At 56.9% G+C, this 25,741-nt stretch overlaps 1 protein-coding gene across 25 annotated transcripts in view; it reads right to left on the reverse strand.

The window, feature by feature from the left end:
• Positions 1-6,038: 6,038 nt before the first annotated feature.
• TACC2 (transforming acidic coiled-coil containing protein 2) overlaps positions 6,039-25,741 on the reverse strand; it is a 208,012-nt gene continuing 188,309 nt past the window's right edge. For 15 of the 25 annotated variants that reach the window (XM_051824267.2, XM_051824261.2, XM_070057109.1 and 12 more), the window contains 9 exons: positions 24,714-24,854; positions 23,836-23,925; positions 16,980-17,123; positions 16,484-16,560; positions 13,351-13,394; positions 7,523-7,683; positions 7,279-7,385; positions 6,948-7,068; positions 6,039-6,574 (listed from right to left, as the gene is read on the reverse strand). In XM_051824267.2, the coding sequence (XP_051680227.2) occupies positions 6,509-6,574; positions 6,948-7,068; positions 7,279-7,385; positions 7,523-7,683; positions 13,351-13,394; positions 16,484-16,560; positions 16,980-17,123; positions 23,836-23,925; positions 24,714-24,854 (951 nt within the window). In that variant the 3' untranslated portion in view covers positions 6,039-6,508. The remainder of the gene's footprint in view (positions 6,575-6,947; positions 7,069-7,278; positions 7,386-7,522; positions 7,684-13,350; positions 13,395-16,483; positions 16,561-16,979; positions 17,124-23,835; positions 23,926-24,713; positions 24,855-25,741) is intronic. The other 10 variants (XM_070057107.1, XM_070057106.1, XM_051824272.2 and 7 more) reach the window with 2 other exon arrangements.

Raw genomic sequence — 25,741 nt, forward strand, 5'->3', positions numbered from 1 at the left:
GCCGTGTGGCACAGCCAAAACCCTCCCCAGGGCCAAGCCAGTGGGGGGACTTCCAGCCAACAAGGCTGTGAGCCACACGCACTTCTTTTCTGTGTGATGTTAGCCTGCCTGCGGTAGTTCCTTATGGCAACAAAATGCAAATACACTGGCTTCAACGTTCTCATCTGCAAATCACTGTTCAGACAAAACCCTGCTCAGCTCCGCTCACCAGGACATCTCACTGCTGGCCTGAGGCCTGCTGTGGTCACCGTTCATTTAAGGACCATGTCAGTGTCAAGACTGTGCTGGTGGCCTGCGCCGTGGCTCACTAGGCTAATCCTCCGCCTGCGGCGCCGGTACACCAGGTTCTAGTCCCCGTTGGGGCGCCGGATTCTGTCCCGGTTGCTCCTCTTCCAGGCCAGCTCTCTGCTGTGGCCAGGGAGTGCAGTGGAGGATGGCCCAAGTGCTTGGGCCCTGCACCCGCATGGGAGACCAGGAGAAGCACCTGGCTCCTGGCTTCAGATTGGTGCAGCGTGCCGACCATAGCGGCCATCTGGGGGGGTGAACCAACAGAAAGAAGACCTTTCTCTCTGTCTCTAACTCTGCCTGTCAAAAACAAAACAAAACAAAACAAAACAAAACAAAACAAAACAAAAAAAACTGTGCTGGGGGCCTGCTCTGTGGCTTAGCAGGTAAAGCCGCCGCCTGCAATGCTGGCATCCTCTATGGGCTCTGTTTCTAGTCCCAGCTGCTCCAGTTCTGATCCAGCTCTCTGCTAATGGCCTGGGAAAGCAGTAGAAGATGGCCCAAGTCCTTGGGCCCCTGCACCTGCTTGGGAGACCTGGAAGAAGCTCCTGGCTCCTGGCTTCAGATTGGTGCAGCTCCAACCATTTTGGCCAATTGGGGAGTGAAGCAGGGGATGGACGACCTCTCTCTCTCTCTCTCTCTCTCTCTCTCTCTCTCCTCTCTGTGTAACTCTGACTTTCAAGTAAATAAATAAATCTTAAAACAAAACAAAACAAAACAAAACAGGAAGCCACCTAAATGGCCACTGACAGATTAGCCAGTAAAGAAAATATGGTGCACACATCCAACGGACTGCTATTCCCTCTGAAAACCAGAGGGAATGCTGGGATGAATGTTTGACTCAGTGGTTCAGCTGCCGATTAGGCACCCGCGTTCCTTATTGGGGTGCCGGCTTCAACTCGGCTTCCAGTCCAGCTTCCTGCTAATGCACACACCGAGAGGCAGCAGGCGGTGTCTCAGCTACCTCTGTCCCTGCCGCACAGGGCGACCTGCACTGAGTCCCAGGCTCCTGGCTTTGGCCTGGCCCAGCTCCGACCATTGCTGGCATTTGGGGAGTGAAGCAGCAGATGGAAGATTCTGTGTCCTCCTGCCTTTCAAATACATTTAATTTTAAAAAGGAGGAAATCCTGTCACAGCCACAACATGGTAGAACCTTGTGTTCTCTATTTTAAGTAAAGTGAAGCCTGATCGTACTTATATGAGGTCAAATTCCTCGAGACAGCAGAATGGGGTTTGTCAGGAGCTGGGCGAGGGGAGTTGTTCTGTAGCTACAGCGTCAGTTTTGCAAGGTGGGAACATTCTAGAGCGTGGCTGCACAGGATGTGTACAGTTAGCAATGCCGTACACTTACAGATGGTCAAGGTGGCAGATGTTGCAGTCTTTTACCCTAACAGTAAAAAAAGTGTGAAGAGCAGAAGTTGCCAAAAAAATGTTGACGTTCGTGTTTGAGAGGGAAGGGGTGGGAGAGGAGAGGAGAGGAAGGGGAGGGGAAGGGATTACGGGAGGGAAGGAACGAGAGGGGGAGGGCGACAGCAACAGCAGCGCCCCCCCCCCCAAGACCAAGGATGAGGACAAAGGAGCAACTGCTGGGCGGCCCGTCCTCGCCTGACCCCCATCACCTGCCTGTCCACCCCAGCAGCCACGGTTTCTCTCTCCTGGAGCCAGTGCCTGGGAGGGAGCTGTCTGGGCAGCTAGGGTTCCTCTCCCCTGGAGCCAGTGCCTGGGGAGGGAGCTGTGTGTAGGGTGCTCCCTGGGATGACCTTGGGCCCCTTGGATCTCACTCCCCAGGGGGCTGAGCCCCAAACTTGAATGGAAAATAAACCCCAGCAATCCATCCTCTCTGTAGTGACCAGTGACTGCCGCCTGCTTCCTACCCCACACCCTCTGTGTGTACAAGGTGACCGTAGCATAGCAGCAAAACCACCTTTAACCAGACAGCCCAGGGGAATTCTGAGCCACGCCCCCCCAAAACTCAGAAACTCAAGACTTCAACTGACTTGGCAAACTGAGGGTTTGTCCCCGAGACACCAAGAAGTCCACAGTTGCTTGGGGAGCGCTGGATGAGCCAGGTGCCTGCTGCCTGTGCCCTTCCTGCTGACCCAGCCAAGCCGGAAGCTGTAGACAGAATCAGCAGCCGCGCTGTGGGTGAGCACGTGCGAGTGCCCACGGTGTGGGGTAAAGTAAGTGCTCCGATGGGTCCCGGACACCAGTGCTCCAGCGGGTCACTAACTGTGCAGACTTGGGCCAAGGGTAAGTGACCCTCCATCACACGGCTAGAGGTGGCAGAGCTGAGGTCGCACTGTCTGGCTGCCTGGGGGGTGGGGGAGACTCCCTCACAGTTCCCGGCTGTAGCCATCTCAGCCAGCACCCTGACTGAGGGGGGCGCGCCCGTCTGCTGTGTGTCTGGCCTTGACCCGGACCTTTAACAGTCTCAAGAGAGAAGCCAGGTGACTGGAGGAGCGATGCAGTGTTTTCTGTAGCAGCCGAGGGACTGAGCCGCATCCTAGCAATGCTGCGGTCTACAGCCAAGCACAAAGGGCCCAAGGCTGGGCATGGGACTTGTGTTTGTGCCCCAGGCTGGGCTGACAGGAGACAGAGCACTTCTTGGGCGCTGGACTGCATATCCCAAAGCAGAGAGAGTGGAGAGGTGCAACCCCAGTGGAAGGCACTTTGGCAATGGGCATCCCAGACTTGACAGATGTGCACACCCTGTGAGAAGGACCAAGACAGCCCCTGGCACCCGGGAGCCGGCCTGGTGCTCACAGCTGGGCATCGGCCACAAACGATGGCACAGAACGTGAGCCACCCTGGCCGTGATGCCTCCAAGAATCCCCAAGACCACTCGCTGCCTGTGTGAGCAGTCGAACCTGCATGGGATCCAGGGAAAAAGGACGAAATAGCTCCATCCCGTCTAACACGAACGTACTTCAAAAAGCTTGTGGAAAGATGGAATTGTAAGGTTAGCCTGGGTGCAAAAATAAAACCGGTGAAATCCATGTGTAGTTTTTCCATAACGTGCACTTTCCACGAACTTTTTGAAGACTTCTTGTGTGAGCGGCTGTTGCTTCCTGACCAGTTGCAGCCTTGCCCGACTCGTCTCCTCTCCTAGATCAGCTGCGTTTCATGGAGACAGCAACCAACAGCTTCCCTAAACCCTCCTCCAGAACCCCCAACCCCAAGTCCAAATCCAAGTCCCTATGGAACTGTCTCGTGGCTCCCCCTGGTGTCTGTCTTGCTTCGCTGCAATGAGCAGTAAACCCAACTTGCTTCTGGCTGCAGTGCAGCGACACCTTTGGGCAGTGACCCACTTCTAAGGACTCAGCTGAAACAGGATCCTCAGTGCATTTGTAATAACCGCAGAACCTCTGAGCGCGATATCAATGCCCACCAGCAGGGGTCAGTTAAACACATTTTGGTATCATGGACTAGTATGCAGCCATTCCGAATGGTGACTGCATTTAGGGGTGTATTTTTTTTTTTTTTTTTTTGGACAGGCAGAGTTAGACAGTGAGAGAGAGACAGAGAGAAAGGTCTTCCTTTTTTCCATTGGTTCACCCCCAAAATGGCTGCTATGGCTGGCGCTGCACCAATACGAAGCCGGGAGCCAGGTGCTTCCTCCTGGTCTCCCATGCGGATGCAGGGCCCAAGCACTTGGGCCATCCTCCACTGCACTCCCGGGCCACAGCAAAGAGCTGGACAGGAAGAGGAGCAACCGGGACAGAATCCAGCGCCCCGACGGGGACTAGAACCTGGAGTACCGGCGCCGCAGGCGGAGGATTAGCCAAGTGAGCCATGGCGCCGGCCAATTAGGGGTGTAAAAGGTTACTGTGACATGCCACACTGCAATATTATGGGGGAAAATGTTACAAAACAGGACACAGGACGACTGCAGATGGCTCCACAGTGTGGCACTGCATCGCTCCCAAATATCCCTTATTTACAACAAACAAGTCAGAGTTGATCGACCAGGAAAAAAGGCATCAGAAGACCCGTGAAAACGTTACAGTCTCCGGCTTAGGGACTATGGGCTTTTTTCTTACTTGAATCTCCAAGTTTTTAGTCATGAAAATTCTTTGCTTGAATAAGAAAAAAACTTTCCAGAGACAAAAGCAGGGCTGCTCCGAGGACACAGCTGAGACCAGGGCAGGGCAGGGGCTCTGGAAGCAGGGTCACGGCTGGGCCCTGAGGGCAGGAGTGGCCGGGGGCTGGGCAGCGGGAGGTGCTCGTCAGGTGTGGGGCTGGAGGCAGACCCCGCGGGACGGAGGCCAGGAGAGTAGCAGGAACAAGACAAATGGTCTCAGAGCCCCAGAGGTTGCCAGGCATCCTCCACCGTGTAAGTCCTGGAAGAGAGCCCCCCTGCTCATGCCACCCCATCCCTTGACAGTAGGGCTGTGGAGGATCTGTGCTATTAGGGGGTGGGGGTGGCCCTGTCATGAGGGGCGAGGCCACAGCTGCTGCACCTGGGGCAGAGAGAGGGACACTGGCTGAGGGGTCTGCTTTCCACATCTTCACCCCGTGCCACACCAGCACTCAGACGTCCACATCCTAAGCTCCACCCCTGGGAATGTGACCGTATTTGGAAATAGGGTCTTGATGGATTAACTGGGGATACAGGTGAGATTATCCTGGGTTTAGGGTGGGCCCTAAGTCCAATGACCACTGTGCTCATAAGAGAGAGGGGCTGGCATTGTGGCATAGCAGTTTTATAAAGCTCCTGCCAGCAATGCCGGTGCCCCATATGGGTACCGGTTCGAGTCCCAGCTGCTCTGCTTCCAATCCAGCTTCCTGCTAATGTCCTGGGAAAGCAACATGATGGCCCAAGTCCCTGGGCCCCTGCACCCACCTGGGAGACCTGGAAGAAGCTTTTGGCTTCAGTCTGGCCCAGCTCTGACTGTTGTGACCATTTGGGGAGTGAACCAACGAACAGAAGATCTGTCTCTCCCACTCTAACTCTGTGTTCCAAATAAATAATTTTTTTTTTTTTTTAATTTAAAGAGAAAGGAGACCTGACACACGGAGAACACTGAGTGATGACAGAGGCAGTGATCTGAGGGCTGCAGCTCCAGGCCAGCACACAGAAAGGGTGGCCGAGGCCAGGAGAGAACCTCCTCCCAGGGAACCGATCCTCCCCCAGAGGGAGCCAGCCCCGCCTGTGCTTTGATAATGGACTTCCGGCTCCAGATCACAGAGGGGACATTGCTGCTGTTACAAGTGCTAGGCTTGTGGTGATCTGCTAGCAGCCTATGGACACAAATACACAAATACATCCCTAATGCCCCTGCCCTTTGGCCCAGCAGGCTGGGAGCAGCAGAGAACTGGACAGCAGCCACGTTGCTGAGTGGCCTGGTTGCCTGTCTCCCATCAGAAACTGCTCACCCTTCTCCAGCCATTTGCAGGGGAGTGAACAATGCTTCAGGGTTGACATTCACACACTAAGGGACCGGACAGAGGCATGACCACTGCTGCAACCTTGACCCAATAACTGGAAATCGATTTTGCCTTCTAAAGTCAATGAGGCATTTAAAATCCCAAATCTAAGCAAATCTAATGCATTCACTTAATTATTTACGTCGTGAGTCAATATTTCTCATTAGCTTCATGGTACAGAGCCAGCCATGGTAACAAAAAGGAAATGTGATTGAAACCTACAAAGAAATCTGCAGCACAGAAACACAAGGGCCAAATCTGATATTACTTAACAAAGGCAAGGAACGGCTCAACCCTTCCCAGCAAATAAATCAGAGCCACACTTGTTGCCAAGATCCAAAGAAAAAAATTTATTTACAATAGAGAATTTTATTTGAAACATGCATTTTTTTAAAACAAATCAACAAATGCAGATCAAGTTTAACTCCTTAAGGCAAGAGTCCCTATGCACGCTGTACATGTCATACGAAGTCCAAAAGGGCTCACCCTGGGAACCTGGATACAAAGGGCAAAGCCAGAGTCAAAATGTGTCTTTTACTAGAGAATCAGACAATCTCCCTGATACAGGAACTCTGAGGTCACCTTGCTATGAATGAGTCTAGGAAAATGCAAACCAATAGCAAGAACTTCCGATCGTCTCCCTAGTACTGCATACAATCAAATCAACTTTATTTAGAAAGGAAACACAGTAGTGCATACAAAAAAGTGAAAGCCACCCTCCCACGTGACTGGAAGACGGCAGTGTGCCGACGGTCATATTGCACGCAATGGTCAAGTCCAAACATTTGGTTGAAAGTTAGCTCTTCCCCATTTTGGCGATCAGTTCATCACAAATCTTGGTGAGCTCTTCAATCTCTTTGTTCTGAAAATGAAGACAAGAAAGAGGTTGTTGGGGCCGGCACTGTGGCGCTGTGGGTTAAGCCGCCACCTGCAGTACTGGGATCCCATATCGGAGTGCCGGGTTGAGTCTCGGCTGATCTGTGCCTACCCAGCTCCCTGCTACTGCTCCTGGGAAGGCAGCAGAAGATGGCCCGAGCGCTTGGGTCCCCGCCACCCACGTGGAAGACCCGGATGAGGTTCCAGACCAGAGCCATGTGCCTTCTGGTTCCACATCCAGGCTGCTGGTGCTTTTCATCCCAGACTCAGGGCTGGCATCAAGCGGGGGCTTCGGTGTGGACACACCAAGCACGCGGGGTGCCGGCTGCACCCGGAGGCCAGGGCCCGCGCCCTCTCACCTTCTGCTCCAGCGTCCTCTCCAGTGCGTCCACGCGCAGCTGCTCCTTCCGCAGGCTGGCCTGGTAGGCGGCCTGCTCCTGCTGGGCCTTGCCTCGGACCTGGGCGATCTCAGCGTTGGCCCTGTGGGGACCGGGGGCCCAGGAAGGTCACCGTAGGCACCTTCCGCCGCCTCCCCCTAGTGCTGGGTGGGGGCCGGTCTGGCTCTGGAGCCCACCAACCGGGGCTCGGGGAGGGAGGAGCCCTGATCACAGAGCTCGGGTGCTATCCACCCGCCCCAGGCCCGCCAGGGGAGCCGTGGCAGCCCCAGCCTGCTGGGGACGGCTGCCTCACCTGTCCAGCTTCTCCTCTGCGTGCACCTTCAGGGCCTGGTACCTCTGCTCCTCCTTCTTCACGCGGGACAGGTACTCCTGCGCACACTTCTTCAGAACCTCCTCATTCTGACACAACAGACGGGCGTCAGTGCCCAGAAGGCTTGCCGGGTCCAAGATCGCCCGCCACAGTGCAGCCCCAGGCCCCGCCCCCACCCCGCCCCAGGGGCTCCCCGGCCTCGGCTCCGCCCCGCACGCAGCCCCACCTTGCGGAAACCTTCCAGGACCTCCTTCATCTTCTCGTATCTCCTGAAAAGGTCGGCCAGAGACTTCTCCACCGAGTTCAGGTCGGCCAGCGCCTGCTCCTTCTCCAGGACCAGCTGCTGCACCGTCTGGTGGGAGACCGACTTCTCCCTCTGTTCGTCCTCTGGCGGGAGAGACGGGGAGACACAGGATGCACCAGGCCATCTGAGCCACCGGGGTCACCTTAAGCCCTGCTCCTCCTGGGGGCTGGATGCACCCCCTAGAGCCCTTCCAGAATGAAACTCACAGCCCCCACACCACGGCCCTGGGCCTATGCAGTATCACATGGGACAGTGGGTTAAGCCTCCGCCTACGACACCAGCATCTCACATAGGTGCCAGTTCAAGTCCCGGCTGCTCCACTTCCCATCCAGCTCCCTGCCTGGGAAAGCAGTGGAAGACGGCCCAGGTGCTGAGGCCCTGCAGCCGCATGGGAGGTCCAGAAGAAGCTCCTGGCTGCTGGCTTTGGCCTGGCCCAGCCCTGGTCATTGCAGCCATTTGGGGAGTGAACCAGCAGATGCAAGATCTCTGTCTAACTCTGCCTTTCAAATAAATAAATAAATAAATAAATAAATAAATAAATAAATATTTTAAAACAAGCAGAAAAAGACATCGCTGCTGACGTTCTGTTGGGACGACATCTCAAGGGAGCTGCAGGCTGGGCTGGGGGCTGGGGGGGGTGGTTCCTAAGCGTTGCCAGGACGGCAGAGAACAATCTTCACCCTTAAAACACCCCAGAGCTGCCTCTATGTTCCAGGTCACACGGGAAGTGAGTGCTTCTTTGACACAGAAAATGTCTTAAGAAAAGCACCCGACGTCGGTGCGGTCAGAGCAGCGGGTCCTGCTGGCCTCTACTCGGCTGTCTGGCCTGTGGCCAGCCCCAGCTGGTGTTCTGCTCCCGACACGGAGGAAACCGTCTCTGCATGTGGGGAGGCGCCTCACTCCTGGCAACAACGGAGCAGGAAAGGGGGACGCGGCCAGGGGGACCTTCCTGTTGGCCCAGGTCGCTGGGGAGGGGCGGCCTGCTGCCTGGGACCGACTGGGCGTGTGGCTGCCATAGGGCGGTCACAGCAACAGGACGTACAGGGGCCATGCTGGCTGCTCTGTTCACACAACGCCCCCACGCCAACACCCAGCTTCCGAAAGCATACACCGGACCACGGGACTCCCGCCCACAGCCCCTGCCCTGGGAATAAACTCCAAACCCTTTCCCCACAGGCTCTGCCCTCTGCTCCAGCCTCGATGGCCTCGGCACCCCATGCAGCCCCTGCACCAGGCATCAGCCAGCCCAGAGCTTCCCACGGCTTCCGCATTGCTCAGGTCACCGCCCCAGAGGTGTGGACGATGCCTCCTCTCCACTCCCTCCTGCTCTATTTTCCTCTGTGCAGCGGTATCCACTCTGTATCATGTCAGACAGGGCATGCACACGCACGTGTATGCACGTGTACATGTGCGTGTGTGTGTGCCTGCCCTGGGGTATACAGCGAGTGCTCATCTCCCTGCTGAACGCCCACTCCACAAGGGTAGGCACAGAGTGGCATCTCTTGTGTCCACTGCTTTGTCCCTGGGCCTGGGACGGTGCCCAGGGCGAAGGATGCCTTGATACATGTCCACACAGTGAGCGAGTGAGGGAGGCCTCCCGGCAACCCAAGGACTGATCTTCTCATGCCCATTTTACAGAAGGTGAAATGGAGGTTTGAGTCTGAACCCAAAGCCAAAGCCATGATCAAGACCAAGACTGACATTCAGGCCTCGTAATGACAGACCTCGGGACGCAGCTCCCTCAGCAGCGGGATTTTAGCTCCAGCCCTGACCTCTCCGGGGTCCCAGGGCCTTCACTGCAGAAGCAACCTGCCCTCGTGGGTGAGCTGAACCCGAACACGCTGGAGAAACGGATCCTACAGACTGCTGCACGCACCCTCTCCACCAGCTTCTGCTTCCGCGGGCCTGAGAATCTGCACAGACACACACACACCTCGGGCCGAGCAGGTGCCCCGTGTCCCTGCCACCTTGCCTCTGGAATCACACAGCTCTCGACGGCCCTGCTGCCAGCAGCCTGGAGCTGCACGGGCCAGGGGTGAAGAGACTGGCAAGTCCCACCGCCCGGGCTGCAGCTCCAGCTCTGATACCGTGTGTCTCGGGCACGGTGTCTAAACTCAGTGGGTTCCAGCCACCTCCTCTCGCAGAGGGACGATGCCTTTACATCTCAGGGTGCCTGGGGGAGGCTCACGGGGGAGGCTGTCTACAGGGCCCTGGGCACCTGGAGGAGTCCAGGACCAGTGACCCACTGCCAATACCAGCGCGGTCCATGAAAACCGTGTCCCGGCCACCCCTGAACCGGGCCTGGCACTGGGACTCGGGAGGGGGAGCCTCCCAGCGCGGTTCCCAGCGATCCGCCTGCTGCTCCTGACTCCTGGAGAAAGGGCGTTGCCACGTTTCGCAGGGAGCCAAGTGCTGGTTTCGAGCCGCTTCCTCTGTCCCAGCATGCTGTGCAGCACACATCTGTGCTGGTGGGAGGCTGCCCGGCCCAGGAGCCATTTATCAGAACGAGTCAATCTCATTTCCTGGATCCAGACGCCTGCCTCAGGTTTCCTTCCCTCCTGACCTCACCCTTTCACAATACAATTGCCCAACTCCCAGCACGCTGAGGAGCCGGAGCCGGAGCCGGAGCCGCCGCAAATCTCTTTACAAATGACAAATGCAGTTAAGTGCTTCAAGTCAGGAAATCAGCCTTGAGACACGCTAGACACAAAACCCAAACCCCTGAAGACTCTTCTGCCTTTTTCAGGCAAAACATTATTAAATCATGTGGCAAACGTGGCAAGCACACAAAAGCAAAAACAACAAAAATGGGAAAAAAAAACACAAACAAGGGTTGCAACAGGCGGGTGTGAAATTAGGGGAAAGCATTTACTTACCAGGCTTGCCTGTTTGTTTTGCAAGCAAAGGGCAAGAAGCAACGGAAAATGGAAGCAAAACAGATAATCAGGCAGTTGTCAGGAGAGCAGAACAAATTCAGTTGCAACAACCCGGAATGCAGGAAGCACAGACGGCCCTTGCCTGGAGTTCTACACAGTCTGTCCTTGAGTCTCAGCAAACGGAATCTCTTCAACGGACAGGATGCAGGACTGTGTCACAGTGGTGTGGACCAGCTGAGGGGTGCATGGGAGCCAAGGGCTGGCACGTGTGGGGTGGAACTCGTTCTAACTTCAGCATTCTCTGGCATTCGCTCTGGCCCTGACCTACCTCCCTGTGCCCAAGTTTCCCCCAAACAAGGACGTGGTTGGGTGAGTGGAAATGGAAAGCAATCACGGACGCCAGGTGCACCAGGTGCGCCAGGTGAGCTAGGTGACCAGGTAAGCTAGGTGACCAGGTAAGCTAGGTGAGCTAGGTGAGCTAGGTGTGCCAGGTGAGCTAGGTGACCAGGTAAGCTAGGTGAGCTAGGTGAGCTAGGTGACCAGGTGACCAGGTGAGCTAGGTGACCAGGTGACCAGGTGAGCCAGGTGACCAGGTGTGCCAGGAGGGCATGTTCTGTAGACGGAGGGACCCACACCTGCCCAGGAAGAAGGCACATCCCACTCCCAGCTACACGAGGCCCAGCCACGCCTCACACCCAGGTCTGCTCCAAGGACACGAGGACCATGACATCTAGGATGGCCTCAGTGAGTGACGTGTGGTAGTGACTGGCAGGTGACAGCCACAGACACACCACCGTTCTGATGAGAAAAGCTCCGGAAACATGGATGGCGGAGACGTCGGGGAATGCAGGTGGGGACGGCCCACGAGGAGAGGCTGCTCCCCAGGAGTGACACTGGAGGTGCGTCAGGGAGCCCCCAAAGAGCAAAGCTGCTGCTAACCGGAGCCAAGTGCACGGCTACTGAAGGGAGGGCCCCTGAGGTCTAACCCAGCAGGTTTCCCACGTGTGTGGGCATGTGCACCTGCATGTGTGTGTGCGGTCATAACCCTGGGAGTCGCTCACGAGGGCTGAGCTGGGATTGGCACAGGCTCTCAGACCGCCTCACCTGCACTCTCCGAGGAATGCCTCGGTGGCGCCACCTGCTGCAAGGCCAGGCCGCTTACAGCCACTACAGAGCCCCTCAGACCTCCCGGTGTCACGGGCAATGCCTGTTTCTACCAGCTTGACCGACGGTGCAGTAAAAGATGACCGGTGCAGTAAGATGACCGTGGGCACCCTTCTCCCCAGGAGCAAAAGGCTCACGCCCTCTGACCCATTCTAACAGCTGCCCAGAGCAGCACCAGTGGCAAACACGGACACAAATGGGCCGCACAGGATGCTACCAGGGGAGCCGTGCCCCAGGAGGCTGAGAGGCATGCGCCACGGGCCAAACTCCACATGTTGCAAGACATAAATCCTGCAAGCTGACCATTCCTTTATGCCAGCAGTTTCGATTCTAGACTGTTTAACTTTATCGTATCCATATGCGGTCGTAAATTCTGATGCCGATTTAATCAAGAAATTTCCTTTTGACAGAAAGCAACACCCCAGGGGGCTGAACCTCAGAAGCACCCCCAAGTTAGCATCCCCTGGAGCTCTGGGCGGAGTGGCCTGGATTAGAACAAACCACAGCTCAAGCTCCTGGGCGTGGAAAGCACTCGCGTGGCGGCTGCTCCTGTTCCGAGGCTCCGGCGAGACCTGGGCAAGGCAGCGGTTGGACGGCACTCAGAGTTCCCGGCTGCTGGGGAGGGGTCCTCTGCTAGCAGGGCTGAGTGTGGACACAGAAACTGCGCTTTGCAGGGTGGGTGTTTAGCCCAGCAGGTAAGACGCTGCATCCCCTATCGGAGCACCGAGGGTCCACACTCGGCTCTGCTCCTGAATCCAGCTTCCTGCTGATACGGACCACGGGAGGCAGCAGTGATGGCCCGAGTGCCTGGGTTCCTGCCACCTATGAGCGAGACCTGGATTGAGTTTCCGGCTCCCAGCTTTGTCCTGGCCAAGCCGCAGCTGTGCTGGGCATTCGGGAGATGAATCGGGGGCTGAGAGCCCGCGCTCTTTCTCTATCTCCAGCCCCCTAGCTCTCAAATACATTTTCAAAACAATCTGTGGTTTGCAGTGGCCTGCAGTTTTGACTCCATCTGTCTTCAGGGGGAAAAGGCTTTTAAAGACTGATTATGATGACCTTGACAGACAATTTCCTCTCCTGGCATCACAATACCATTCTGAAGAGTGATCCGTGTAAAATTGCCATAGGGCTTCTGACAATTCTTTCACATCACAGAAGAGAGGGTGCGGGGAGCCGGGTGTGTGTAACTGGTACCTGGAAGCCTCGCACTGTGCCAGCACTGGCTCCCAGGGCCGCTGTGTGGAGGCAGACTCAGGGCGCGTCTGTGCTCGGTGAGAACCAGTGCTGCGGTGAGTTAGCGGGGTCTGTGCGGGTCACGGCGGGGAGGGCGGGCAGTCACCCCCTTTCTACCTAGGTCAAGGCTGAGCAGGTATTCATCCCCCAAGTCCACACCCAATCAGGGATCAGAGATTGGATTCCTCTTCTCTCTCAGGGGTAAAGAACTGGCCCCAAACAGCTCAGGACCCACCCCAGACCTTCTTCCCTGTGACGTGGGCAAAGCCCGGCCAGGTCCTACGGTGGCATGGAGGATGCCGCCCCGGCATCCCCCAGTAGGAGTGAGGCCACGACACATTCTGTAGTTTCCAGGCGGTCCCACGCCACGCTGGGAAAGGCCTCGGCCCCCTTCCCCGACCCCCCCCGACCCGGTAGTCTGCCCCGAGCCTCTCCCTTCAAAGCCCCCTCCCCAGTGCAGATCCTCAGGACACCCACCGATCATCTGCGCGATGGTCTTCTCGTACTCGGCCACGATCTTCCTGTAAGAGAAGTAAGAACACGTGGGGACCAGGACACAGCCTGCATGAAGCCACACACAGGGACCGGGGAGCTGGGCCCCCACAGCCTGATCCATGCAGGAAGGGACAGTGTCACCCATCAAGGTTGAGCTCACACCCAGGTAGCATCACTGTCCCCCATGTGCAGAACCCTCTGCTCTCCCAGTGTCCACCCGGAAACCAACGTGAGCTCAGACGCCTGGCACGCAGGTCATCCGGGCCCCGTCTCATGCACAGCGGCTCAAGGAGAACACGCGACTTCTCTGCTCTGGGCTCTCAGCTCCAGGCTGCTGTCTGTGTTGCTCATAGCCCCTCTCTATTTCCACCTCCTGCGGTCTATTTCTCAAGGTCCAATTCAAACACTACTGGGGCCGGTGCTGTGGCACAGCGGGTAAAGCCTCTACCTGCCGTGCCGGCATCCCTTATGGGCACCTGTTTGTGTCCCGGCTGCTCCGCTTCTGATCCAGCTCCCTGCTAATGCAGCGGAGGATGGCCCAAGTGCTTGGGCCCCTGCACCCGCATGGGAGACTTGGAAGAAGCTCCTGGTTCCTGGCTCTGGATTGGCCCAGTTCCAGCCATTGTAGTCACTTGGGGAGTGAACCAGCAGATGGAAGATCCCCCTCTGTCTCTCTGTCTATAGCTCTGCTTCTAAAATAAATAAATTTTTTTAAAAAATTCAAACACTACCTCCTCTGGGAAGCCTTCCCTGATTGTTTCTCGGACATTTTATTTGCATCTTCTCTCTCAGCACGACCCACATCTGGCCACAGAGTGAGTCTCACGTCCTCTCACGGAGTGGAAGCTGCCCGAGGCCACCCCTGACTCGCTGTGCTCGTGGAGAGAGGGGAGGGCCTGAGCAGGCGTCTCAGGCCACCTCCACGAACAGGAGCTGCGCAAAGTGCTGATTCATCCTATCCCCGAGCGCCAGGGCCAGGGCCAGGGCCAGGGCGGGACGCAGCCCTCCCTGCAAAGCCAGTCTTGAGGAAGAAGCGTCTCAGAAAGACACATTCCCACCTGTTACCCAATCATTATCCCCATGGGGGGGACCAAGAGCTGCTCACTGGGGGCCCAAGAAGCCAGGTCCTGGTGAGAAAAGACCAGAGACCCAGGGTGAGGAGTGAGGCCAAGCGGCTCGGGACAAGCTGGGGGCTCCCTTCCTCCTGGGTCCCGTGACGCTGACCTGTGGAGCCATGCAGGGACCCCGTGCGGTTAAGAGGGGGACCAGATGCAGCCTGCAGTCTAAATGTCGCACAGCTGCTGGGTCCGTCCCCGGCTTCGTGACCTGGGTCCCGGGGCAGTGCCTCAGCCAAGGACAGACCCACAGCACGAATGGGAACCACGACAGAGGCCCAGGCGGGCTCTTTCCAAATCCTACCCAGATGCACCCCTGTGTTCTGTGACAAAAACGGCAGCTCCGGGCATCCCAGGAGGTGGTGGTCTCCTTGCATGGACACAGAGCAGCCAGGGGCAGCTCCTTCCAGGACTGGGGAGGCCCAGGGCCTAACAGTGTTGCCTTCAGCTGTGCTGTTTCCCTTAGAGGGGGCACTCGCTCTGTCCCCAGGGTGACCGACAGGGGTGTGGCTGAGAAGCCTCCCCAGGCCCAAGGCCACAGAGTGGTGGAGCTGGACACGGACCCAGGTGTCAGACGCTGGAGCTCTGCTGCCCTGAGGCTGCCACACGCCCCCATTTTACAGATGAGGAACGTGAGGCCTGGAGGAAACCAGTATCAGAAGCAGAGCCTGATCCTCACTTGGCCTGACTCCAGGGGTTCAGGCCCACCCAACGGCAGGGCGGTTGTGCCAGCTGGTGACACCTTGCGATCCTATCATACTACCTAGGACAGGACGCATCCCACTACTCCCGTGGCCCGCAGAGGCACAGCTGCTCCCCAGGAGGCACCAGAGACAGAAATTCCAGCCTTCCCAGGACTCCCTGCCTCATTTTCAATTCGGCTAAAAAACTAGGGCCACTCATCCCAACCCCCACCCCTCCAAGTAAGAAGACAGAGGTTTATAAATGATGCAGCCGCAGGGCTTCAGCCTGAATGTGCACCACCACGTGAGGGTGACCCTCCAGATGTGGCCTTGGGAGGGCATCCGCAGAGGAGGGCCCAGTGGACGACGTTCAGGAAGACATCACCATGACTTAGAATGCTGGGGACTGGGGCTGGCACTGTGGCACAGTAGGCAAGCCTCCACCCGCGGCACTGGCATCTCCTATGGGTGCCAGTTCTAGTCCCGGCTGCTCCTCTTCTGATCCAGCTCTCTGCTTAAGGCCTGGGAAGACAGCAGAAGATGGCCCAAATGCGTGGGTCCCTGCACCCGTGTGGGAGACCTGGAAGAAGCTCCTGGCTTTGGATCGGCCCAGCTCTGGCTGTTGCAGCCATTTGGGGAGTGAACCAGTGGATGGAAGACTTCCGTCTCTGTCTCTCCCTCTCTCTGTGACTCTGCCTCTCAAATAAATGAATAAAATCTTAAAAATATAAATAAAAGAACCCTGGGGCCATCCCAACCTACAGCGTTTGCTCGCTGTTCACAATGGGAGCAGGCACACAGCAGACGTCAGCACACAGCCAGAAGCACTGCTACGACTGAGCGCGCCCCACGCGGCAGCTGTCGTGCCTCTGTGACAACAGGTCACCGCTGACAATAAACCCTGGATGCTGGGAAGCGTCCTAAATGTTTACCGGCTGAGACTGGTTACATTAACGGACTGTGGAGCACTGTTAAGCAGAATGAGATAGAGACGTATAATAATGTGTCCAAGACACTGTTTAAAGTAACGTGGAGTAACGTATACTGTGCTCTCCTTTGTCATGGAGACATGCGTGTTTGTGAAAGGCAGGAGTATGCAAGATTACGCCCGAGCTCACTGTGCCGGGAACCTGGGGCTGGCTGGGAAGATTGGATTTTCGTCAACCTCATCTTTAGCTCAAGTGCAGCTGCTTTCGTGTCGGGAACAGAGCAGCAACGGAGGCCGTGTAATAAAGACCCGAGATCTGCTCCCGCACCAGACACTTCCCCCGGGCCACACGAGCTCCAGCCAGGCGCACCGCCCGGTCCAGCACTGACCTCATCTCCAGCACTTCTCGCCTGCTCTCTTCGTATTTGTCTTTCCACTCGGAGACCTCTCTCTCCTTGGTTATGATCTAGGAGCAGGGAGGAGATAAAGGTCAGCCCCGCCTGGTGAGTTCCGATCTGAGCAGTTCACAGACCGAGGTAAGGAGACACTGGATGAATGTGCAGCTAACGCTTCCATAGCAAACCACAGCCTCACCCAGAGAGCTCCCCCGAGCCCACGAACGAGGGAGCCGGCCCCAGACTTTCCCAGGCCCCCTGGGGCAGCTGCAGGGAGTGTGGATTTTCTCATAAATCAAACAAGGCAGCAAAAGCCCCTTAAACCGAGGGACACAGGAAGGTCTGTATCCAGGGTTTGCTATCCATCTTTGCCCGCAGCGTTCAGAGCAGAAAGCCTACCCCAAAGCCCCCGGCTCTGTGCACGGAGGTGCGGGTGGAGCGTTGATCTGTAGAGGCCTAGCAGCCCCGGCCCTTCCCCAGGCCACGCTACCTCTGCTCTGGCCATCTGCAGCGCCGCGTCCAGGTCCGGCTGCCGGAACAGAAGGCCTGCAGGTTTGTCCACGTCCGAGGCCCCGATGCGGGAGTACAAGGCTGTCTTGGAGATGGAGACGTCTGTGGGGTGAGCAGCCTCCCGCTGTGGAACAGTTTTTAGTTAAAAAAACGGAACAGTTCTTGCGGATCACGTGACAAGGGGACCTTATTCCCTCTCTCATGAATGGGTCAGCTGCATGGTTTAGAAACAAAAACTCATCCCAAGCGAGGTAGGACACAGAGACTAGAACAGGAAATGCTGGGCAATCAACCACACTGCACCTGCGCAGGCTGACAAAGGGGCCGACGGTGGCGGCGGCCTGGACGACTCGGGGCCGCGGAACCAAGTGCATCTGGGCCCGCGTATCACGGCCATGTATCAGACACCAGGTGTCAGCACAGGCTGCAGGAACCCAGTAGGCTCCGCTTCCCAAAGAAAACCCTGATGATGAATGACACTGAACTGTAGGCTGCACGCCCCTGGCTTCAGATAACCACAGTGCTGATCATTTTGTGAGACTGTGGACACTGAACTGGGGGGGGGGGCATGTGTTTAGCTCTGTCAGAAAGGGTGTGATTCCCACAACACTTGGAGGCTACCACAGCTGTCAATCAATCGCCTCCAATAAGCCAGCGTCTGCCTGTGAGGTCAGGTCACCATCTCGGGTATAAAGTCAACGGGGACATTGACAGTATCTGCAAGTGCTGACCAGAAGCCCCCGCCCCACTCAGGGGACCCTGGTTTGAGAATTCCTAGGATTCCTCCTGCGGTGGGCAGACACTGGCCCCCTGGGGGTGGGAGGGGCCTGTCACTGTCACTCTTCTTCCCTCTCCACAAAAGGCTCAGCCGTTAGCCACACATTTGAAAGGCGGAGTTAGAAGCAAGGTCAACCAGCGCAGGCGGGCTTGTCAGCTACTCCTACTACAAAAGAACCATCGACCAACCACACTCTCAGTCCTATTCATTAACCTTTGCCAAGGCAACCTCCACCCTGGTCCCTGGAGTCGGGCGCCAGGTGAGCTCATGGGGCAGAGCGGGACTGCTCCTTCCTTGGGAAGTTATGAGAAGAAACAGCAGCGCACGGCACAGTAGAGAGAGAGATTTGGGAGAAGGAGGAGAACTTAGAAAGTGCAAGTGAGACTAGGCCCAAGGTAAGCAGAGGGGGTGGACCTGCATGGGCTCAGCAGAATTCCTGTCTTCTGTCATAAGACCAGGTAGGCCTACCGTCCTGGTAGCCTCAGAAGACAACCGAGCAAGCCGACAGCTCAGAAAACCCAGGGGCAAGTTTAATGGATAGGACTGGAGAGGACTGAGTTAGGCCCAGTTAGTGGTACCCATGCAAGGTGACTAAACGGTTAGGTTGTCCTGGAACGGAACACCTGCCACTTGGATTCCGCTGCCCCTGCCTGGCCTCGAGCCTTTGGGCGAACCCTTCAGTGGCCCCCGAGCGGCCCGGTCCTCACAGGGAGCACACAGCCCCGTTCCCTCAGACTCGAGCCTCGCCCAGGGGTCGGGTGGGGGCCCTCAGGACACGAGGCAGGCTGACCTCCTGGAAGGCAGAGCCACCGGACCACACAGAGAACAAGCAACCCGCCATGGGCTCCTCTCCGGGGCCTGATGACAGCTAGAGAACTCTGCTCCCCCCAGGGATACGGATTAGGACTGCAGGTCTGTACCAAGGGAGCAGGTCGCAGACACAGAATCCCGAAGACGACTGACAAAGAGGAAAGAAACCTGCTCCTATCGCTTCTGAAGCAAAACAATACGTTCCTTAAAAATCCGAACTGGGGCCGGCACTGTGGTGCAGTGGGTTAAAGCCCTGGCCTGCAGTGCCGGCATCCCATATGGCCAACAGTTCAAGTCCCGGCTGCTCCACTTCCGATCCAGCACTCTGCTATGGCCTGGGAAAGCAGTGGAAGATAGTCCAAGTGCTTGGGCCCCTGTACCTGCGTGGGATACCTGGAAGAAGCTCCTGGCTTCAGATTGCTACAGCTCTGGCAGTTGTGGCCACTTGAGGAGTTGGCTGGCAGATGGAAGACCCCCCCCTCCCCTTCTCTCTGTAGCTCTGCTCTTCAAGAAAAAAAAAATCAGAACTGGTACTGTGGCACAGCCTGAAGAGCCAGCTTCCCATATGGGCGCCGGTTCTAGTTCTGGCTGCTCCACTTCCGATCCAGCTCTCTGCTGTGGCCTGGGAGAGCAGTAGAAGATGGCCAAGTCCTTGGGCCCCTGCACCCACGTGGGAGACCCGGAGGAAGCTCCTGGCTCCTGGCTTCAGATCAGCGCAGCTCCGGTTGTTGCGGCCAACTGAGGAGTGAACCAGAGGATGGAAGGCCTCTCTCTCTCCCCCCCTTCTCTACCTCTCCTTCTCTCCCTGTGTAACTCTGACTTTCAAATAAATAATAAATAAATCTTTTTAAAAAATCAGAACCATCAAATTGCAAAACGAAGAGAGTACCAAACACCATGCACCTGTGCCTGGTGCTTCCAACAGTGAACAAGTGAGGCTCTGAGACCTGGCCTCAGGTCTTCCCCACTGAGGTTCATCTCTAAAATAGAGCCCCTTCCAATTGCATTCAGTGAACTTGACAGGGAGCACACAGGGGCAGACACCAAGCATGACCAAGAAAGGACTGGAGGATCTCTAAGCCGTCCTCTGAAAGAGAAGGGAAAGGCGACCCACTCGGTGACTGCCAGCGGCACCACGGCCAGAGACTCGCTCAGCCCCAGCAGCCGCCTTGGAACGCCTGCACCGTGCACACCCTGCTGCGCCTTACAACCAACAACTGCTTTCAGCTGAAACCAACAGCTTTGCCTCTCCCTGGTATTTTAAGATCGGATATTTTTAGAGTCAGCTTTGTCCCTCTCCCACCGGCTACTTCAGAGGGGCCAAGAGAGACAGGAGAATCCCAGGTTCAAGTGGGAAATGCCACGTGGCAGGGGGCACGGCCCTTCTCAGACAACAGCAACCCTTCCCTAAGTCCTGGGTCCTCGGACCATCGTCGCCCCCTTCAGACCAGCAGGTCCAGCGCCTAGGGTCCTCCCAGCCTTGCAGGTGGTGCAGGGTCCTGTCACTCACCCCTGGCTCTAGACCTCCCCGTGTTAGCTCTCTGTGGCCAGGCCTCAGGACGGGGATGAAGCAGGGAGCACTCAGAGGTCATCAGCTGCCACTGGGATCGGCAGTGTCAGGGAGGTCCACGGGAGTGAGGACCCAGAGTCAGATCAGCCAGGGGGACGACAGCACATTGGGCTCAGGCCACACGGCACGGACTAGGTGTCTGGGCCATGTGGGATAACCTGGGCAGGAAAGTAGCCTCCAGAGTGCACTGCCCCATCCAGATCTGACCATGGTGGCTCTCAGGCTCAGGGGGCACACAGCACCACCGATAATCAATCCCAGAGGCGGCACCACTGGCCCCAACTGGCCACGCCTTCCGTGGAGTCAAAATGTGCCCTCACACCCTTCCCATCACAGGGTCCGGGTGAAGACTGCGAATCCTGCACAGCTAACAAGCTGGCGGCCACCTGGGCGCCCCGTCACTCCTCCCGACCTGTTCTCATGGGGCTGGGGCATCGTGTCTCCCTACCTCCAGACCCTGTGAAACGGGCCATGAGGGGTTTCTCTGCAGACCCAGAGGGAGAGACAGGGACAGAATGTGGCACCGGTGCTTGTGGGCAGCACAGGCTGCCCCAGACCTGATGGCCGCTACTCAGGTGCAGTTCAGGCACCTGCCGCCCACAGGCAGGCCTCTCGGAGGACTCAGACGTGGAGCAGTTAGGCCACGTTCCCCCTGCAGCGTGTTGCACCCTTGCTCCCACCCTGGCTCTCCCTTCGAGTGACTTTGTTCCCAAGTTACCCAGATACGCACTTAGGTATTTCCGTCGCCTCCCCCCACCCCAATCCAGAGAGGCCAACGGCACGGGGATCCTAGCAGACTTCTGCATTCTGCTCCACACACAAATCAAATTCCCCGTGTGCCTCGCACCCTTGTGGAAAGCTACACACGTTCAAGTTCAAGTTCTATCTGACCTTGGTTAGTGTGGAAGTTGGGGCTGCTACACTGTGTGTCCACCAACCCGTGTCAGCTTCACCCCCAGGAGGACACAACCAGGCTCAGCTCAGCCAGGAGCACGTGGGAGGGAGGCAGCAGCCAGGCCGCAGCCCGGGACCCAGTCCCTGCGGGCGTCTCCTCCTCTCCTCACGTTTTCTGACCAGAGATGGAGCGATCCCTGCTGCAGCTCCTGGAAGCCGGGCTCTGAGTCTCAAGAGAAATCTCAGAGGAAGCTGCTTCAAGAACGACCAGGGGTCCCCCCCCCCCAGCCGCCATAGTTCACACTGATCTCGGCTCCGCAGCATGACATGTTTCGTTCCAAGTGAGTGCGTTTTGCGTTAGCTCCAGGCTGTCCAGGCTGGGCTAAGTCACCTGTGGCTGAAATTCATGGGCGGGAAAGGGAGCACATTGGATACACGGCTGTTGCTCTCTGTTCCTGCAAAGCAGCCAAGCGTCTACGGGAGACAGAGGCCTCCAGGGCCGAGCTTCCGCTGAGGTCCATGGATGCCCTGTGGACCGGCGACAGGAAAACGTGTCTGTCTGTTTCCCACTGGCCAGTACGCTTCTTTAAAAAGCAACACAAATTACTGTGGCAGAGGAAAACATCCCTTACATCCCGAGCCGTTTCTATGCCAAAGGGCTACTTCTCCAGCGTGCACCTGGGACATCCACGAGGAGGTACCTGGGGCTGCCTCCCTGGCCCACCCTCAGCGGATCCACGAGACGGTATTTTTGAAACCAGAAAACAGGACACGTGGGCTGGGAACAGGCTGTAACCGGCAGGGCGTCAGCTCCTGGCTACTGTCTGCTGACAGTCACTTCTGGCACCTACTCCCTAGAAGGGGCAGGGTCCCAGCGCCCCAGAACACTTCGTACCCGATCTGAACATGCTCTCAGCCTTGCCCCAGACCTCTCCTGGAAGGAACATACCACGTTCATGGTGGCCAAACTGCAGGCAAGTCGCTCTGTCTGTAAGCTACTCCTCACAGATGGGCAAACAGCCTCCCTGCTCAGCGCTGTCTAACAATCCCACTTTCAGGGAAATTCAGCCCAAGTTTGGGGCTTGGCAACAAGAATAAGGAAGCCGCTGGCCTGTGATTACATTCCTGTTCCTGCCCTGGGTCCAGGCTGGACTCCCACAGTGTGACCTCTCTGTGTCATACAGGGCTCTCCCTCTGGGGACAGCCAGAGAGCCACAGGGAGGGAGGCCCTCAGTTAGGAGCAGCTGCACCAGAGCTCTCGAGGGAAACCCCAGTACCCTCTGCACAACCAGCTTTCCCAAGACAAATAGGCCAAGGCCCTTCTGTGGAGCCCTGAGCCCTGGTCACTCCCTGACTGGAGAGCCACAGTGCGTGCCTCTCTTTTCCAAGCTGTAAAATGGGTCCTGGATCTGCCTCCAGGGAGATGCTGTTAGCATCGGACCAGCAAATAAGCAACAGAGGATGGTCCAAGTGCTTGGGCTCCTGGCACCCACATTGGAGACCCGGATGGAGTTCCTGGCTCCTGGCTTTGGCCTGGCACAGCCCTGGCTGTTGCAGCCATTCGAGACATGAGCCAGTGGATGGAAGATCTCTTTCTGATTCTGCCTTCCAAATATATATATATAAAAAAAGAAGCAACATGTTAGCTAACAGCAACAGGTTCCATTTATTGCACACCTACTGCACGCCAGGCTCCACACCTACTACGCACCAGGCTCCTGCACACCGTCTGATGCCCCCTCAGCAAGCCACACACTCACTGTAACTAGCCTCTTCTTACCGATGGAAAAACCGAGGTTCAGAGAGACTCACTGACTCGTCCAAAGCCACAGAGCACGGCGGCACGGGGGAGGGATGTTGAGCCTTGGTCTGACACACCAGGCTCCCTGGGTTGCCCAACGTGGGGTGGGGTAAAGGGGCAGGCGGAGTCTACCGCTCAGCGACCACGGCTCGCCCTGCAGCCCTGAGGGCAGCACGGGACTCTGTGTGTCATCAGCATCTTGTTCAGATCACCAAGAAAACGACCTCCAACCTGGAAGCCAGGCAAGAAGACTTCAGTATACCCCGACAACGTCACACTCTACTCAAGAGGCGGGGCCAGCAAGTTCCTACCTCGGCCACACGGCCAGCTGCCCTTCTATGTTAAAGCAAACACAAAGCTTTCCTGGGACAATGAAACCACAGCATGCACCTGTGTACTGGCTGCAGCTACCGCACACCACGACAGCAGGGCTGGGACAGAGCGGGACAGCCACGAAGCTCCAGTCTCTCATCTGCACTTCACCAGACTGCCGACCCTGGCCCCATCTGACCCCAGGTCTGAGCAACGTCACGGCTTCACTACTTACTACTGAGTAGGGTCCAGTCTCAGTAAAGTTAGATGTTAACTCAGAGAAAACAGAAAAGTCGGAAAATTATTTTTGTTTAATTAGAGAAGCCAACGGATATCTGCAGTGAAAAAATGATAACCAACAGTGATTTTCTTTCACCTTTGGAACTGGCACAAACCAGTTTATACCTCACTTTGCCACCTGACGCTGGCCTTGCCGTGTCCCTGCTTCTCCATCTCCCCGTCACTTCCTTCTGGTGGATTCCTTATTCTCGAGTTAAGTGGATCTGAGGTCCGAGTACTCATGGGAGAGCCACACTTTCAGCTTTGGAAATGAGACCGGTGGGACAGCGGCTATGGCGGCTGGACCGCTGGTTAGCGAAGCAGCTCTGGGCGTGCGGTGGCGGCACACACAGCATTCCCGGGACCACAGCACCACGGCAGCAAACCGGTACCTTGGCGTCCTGGCGGCTGCGGGAAGCCAGGGCGATCTGCCTGGCCAGCTTCAGCGCTTCTATCCGCATGATGGCAAACTCTAACTCCTCCTGCCCGGCGGGGAGGGGCGAGGAAACCACGGGGAGATGCGTGACCACGCGAGGAAGCAGCTCCCACACCCCGACCAGAAGGCGCCACACCCGGGTGTCACGCCCTGGCTTCCTTTACAACGAACTCCTTGGCAGAGCACGGAGCAAAACACGGCTCGATGACCCTGCGATGGCTGTCAGGGAGGGCCGTGCAGGCGACCTGGGAGTGAATGCTGACCGCCCTGTGTCCCATGTCCTGAGGTTTCTTGCTTCGGGTTTACAATGTCGAGTCGGTCAGCAAAGGACCTGTGATCCCTCAGGGGACTGCTAAGGTGCTCTGCAGGTTTGCTCTCGTCTAGAGAACGCGGAATGAAGCTGTCAAACCTAAACACAGGCCGGTCACAGCTCTGGATCCAGATGCAAGGCCGGGACCAGATGCTGGCTCCGAGGGAGCCGGAGACGGCCTCGTTCACACCACGCCTGGCTCGCTGGTGACCCAACGCCCTGGCGTCAGTGAGTGAGCCACAGAACGCCTGCGGGGCTCTCCGAGCTGGTAACTGACAGCAACCTGCAAACTGGAACTGGACAGTGCGTCCAGCATGTACTCACACGGTCTATGTGATGTGGCATCTTGGGTAAAGAACACCACGGGGTCGGTCTTGTGGGGTCGGTGGGACACCCACAGGCACGCGCTCCGCAGTTCTTCCCTGAGTCCTGCCTGCCTCCTTCCCCTGGGGGGTCGGGGGTTCCTCCTCTACTGAGCTTTCTACAAATTCCCAAAAGGTCCCGGGGCAGGGGGGGCTACGAACCTGTAGCTTCTGAGCAAATACTGGGGGGTTCTTTTCTGCTAAGTCGGGCTCCAGACAGTCAAGCGGGCCGCAGAGAGAGGTGGGATGGGCCAGCCTGCTGAGCAGGGCGTCAGCAGAGGCAAAGGCAGCATCGGGAGCTGTCTGAAGACGGCAGAGCAGACAGGAGAGAGAGAGAGAGAGAGAGAGAGAGAAAGGAGAGCAGAGAGTGACACCGATTCCAAGCACAGACCATGCATCCCTGCGCTGGACCCTGGAGACAGGCCGGCCCAACCCCCTCCCAAAAGGCACAGCCTGGGGTGCCCTCCCCACCCCACGCCACCCTCACTGCTCCGCCTCATTGGTTTCATCTGCTTATTCACTTGAAAAAAATCTCAGTGGGCAGGAGGCCAGCGAGTTGATGGGTTTTCCAAATACAACAAAGCCCATCAAGAAAATACCTCCAAGAAAAAGCATCAGAGGAAGTAAGGTTTTGGTCAAGATCATTTTCTAAACAATGAAAAGATGATTTCAAACAAAAAAAGCGTCTCCTGGCAGATCAGAAAGACTTCAGAATCAGCCCACCTACGCAGAGGGTGAGCTATGAAGACAGTCACTGTATCGGAGACTGAGCCACAAGTACCTCCTCTTCGGCTCACTCTGATCTTCCCAGTACCCAGCCCAGCATCCCCATAGCAGATGCTTGGTCAGCACTCAATGCATGACATAAGGGACAGTCTCCAATACAGAACAAAGTAACGCCCGAAATCTAGGGCTTCAAACCCACCTGGGGATTGCCAGGAGCAAGGTAAAGGAAACAGAACTAAAACCCACGTGGAGGTGCAGCCTGTGCATCACACACTCCACGGAGACCCCAGGCCCACGGTGGACGGGGGTCACACACAAGGAGTGGAGGGGGTAAAGCGTCAGCCCCACGTCTACTGCTCTGTAAGGCCCCAGGCAGGGCCTGGGAGGCGAGAGCTGAGTCTCCCCATCACTGAAGACCCAGGAAAACCAAGTGCTCCCCAAAAGGAAGGTGCCCCTGGCCCTGC

The sequence above is a fragment of the Oryctolagus cuniculus genome, chromosome 15 (assembly GCF_964237555.1).
Source record: "Oryctolagus cuniculus chromosome 15, mOryCun1.1, whole genome shotgun sequence".
Lineage (NCBI taxonomy): Eukaryota > Metazoa > Chordata > Mammalia > Lagomorpha > Leporidae > Oryctolagus > Oryctolagus cuniculus.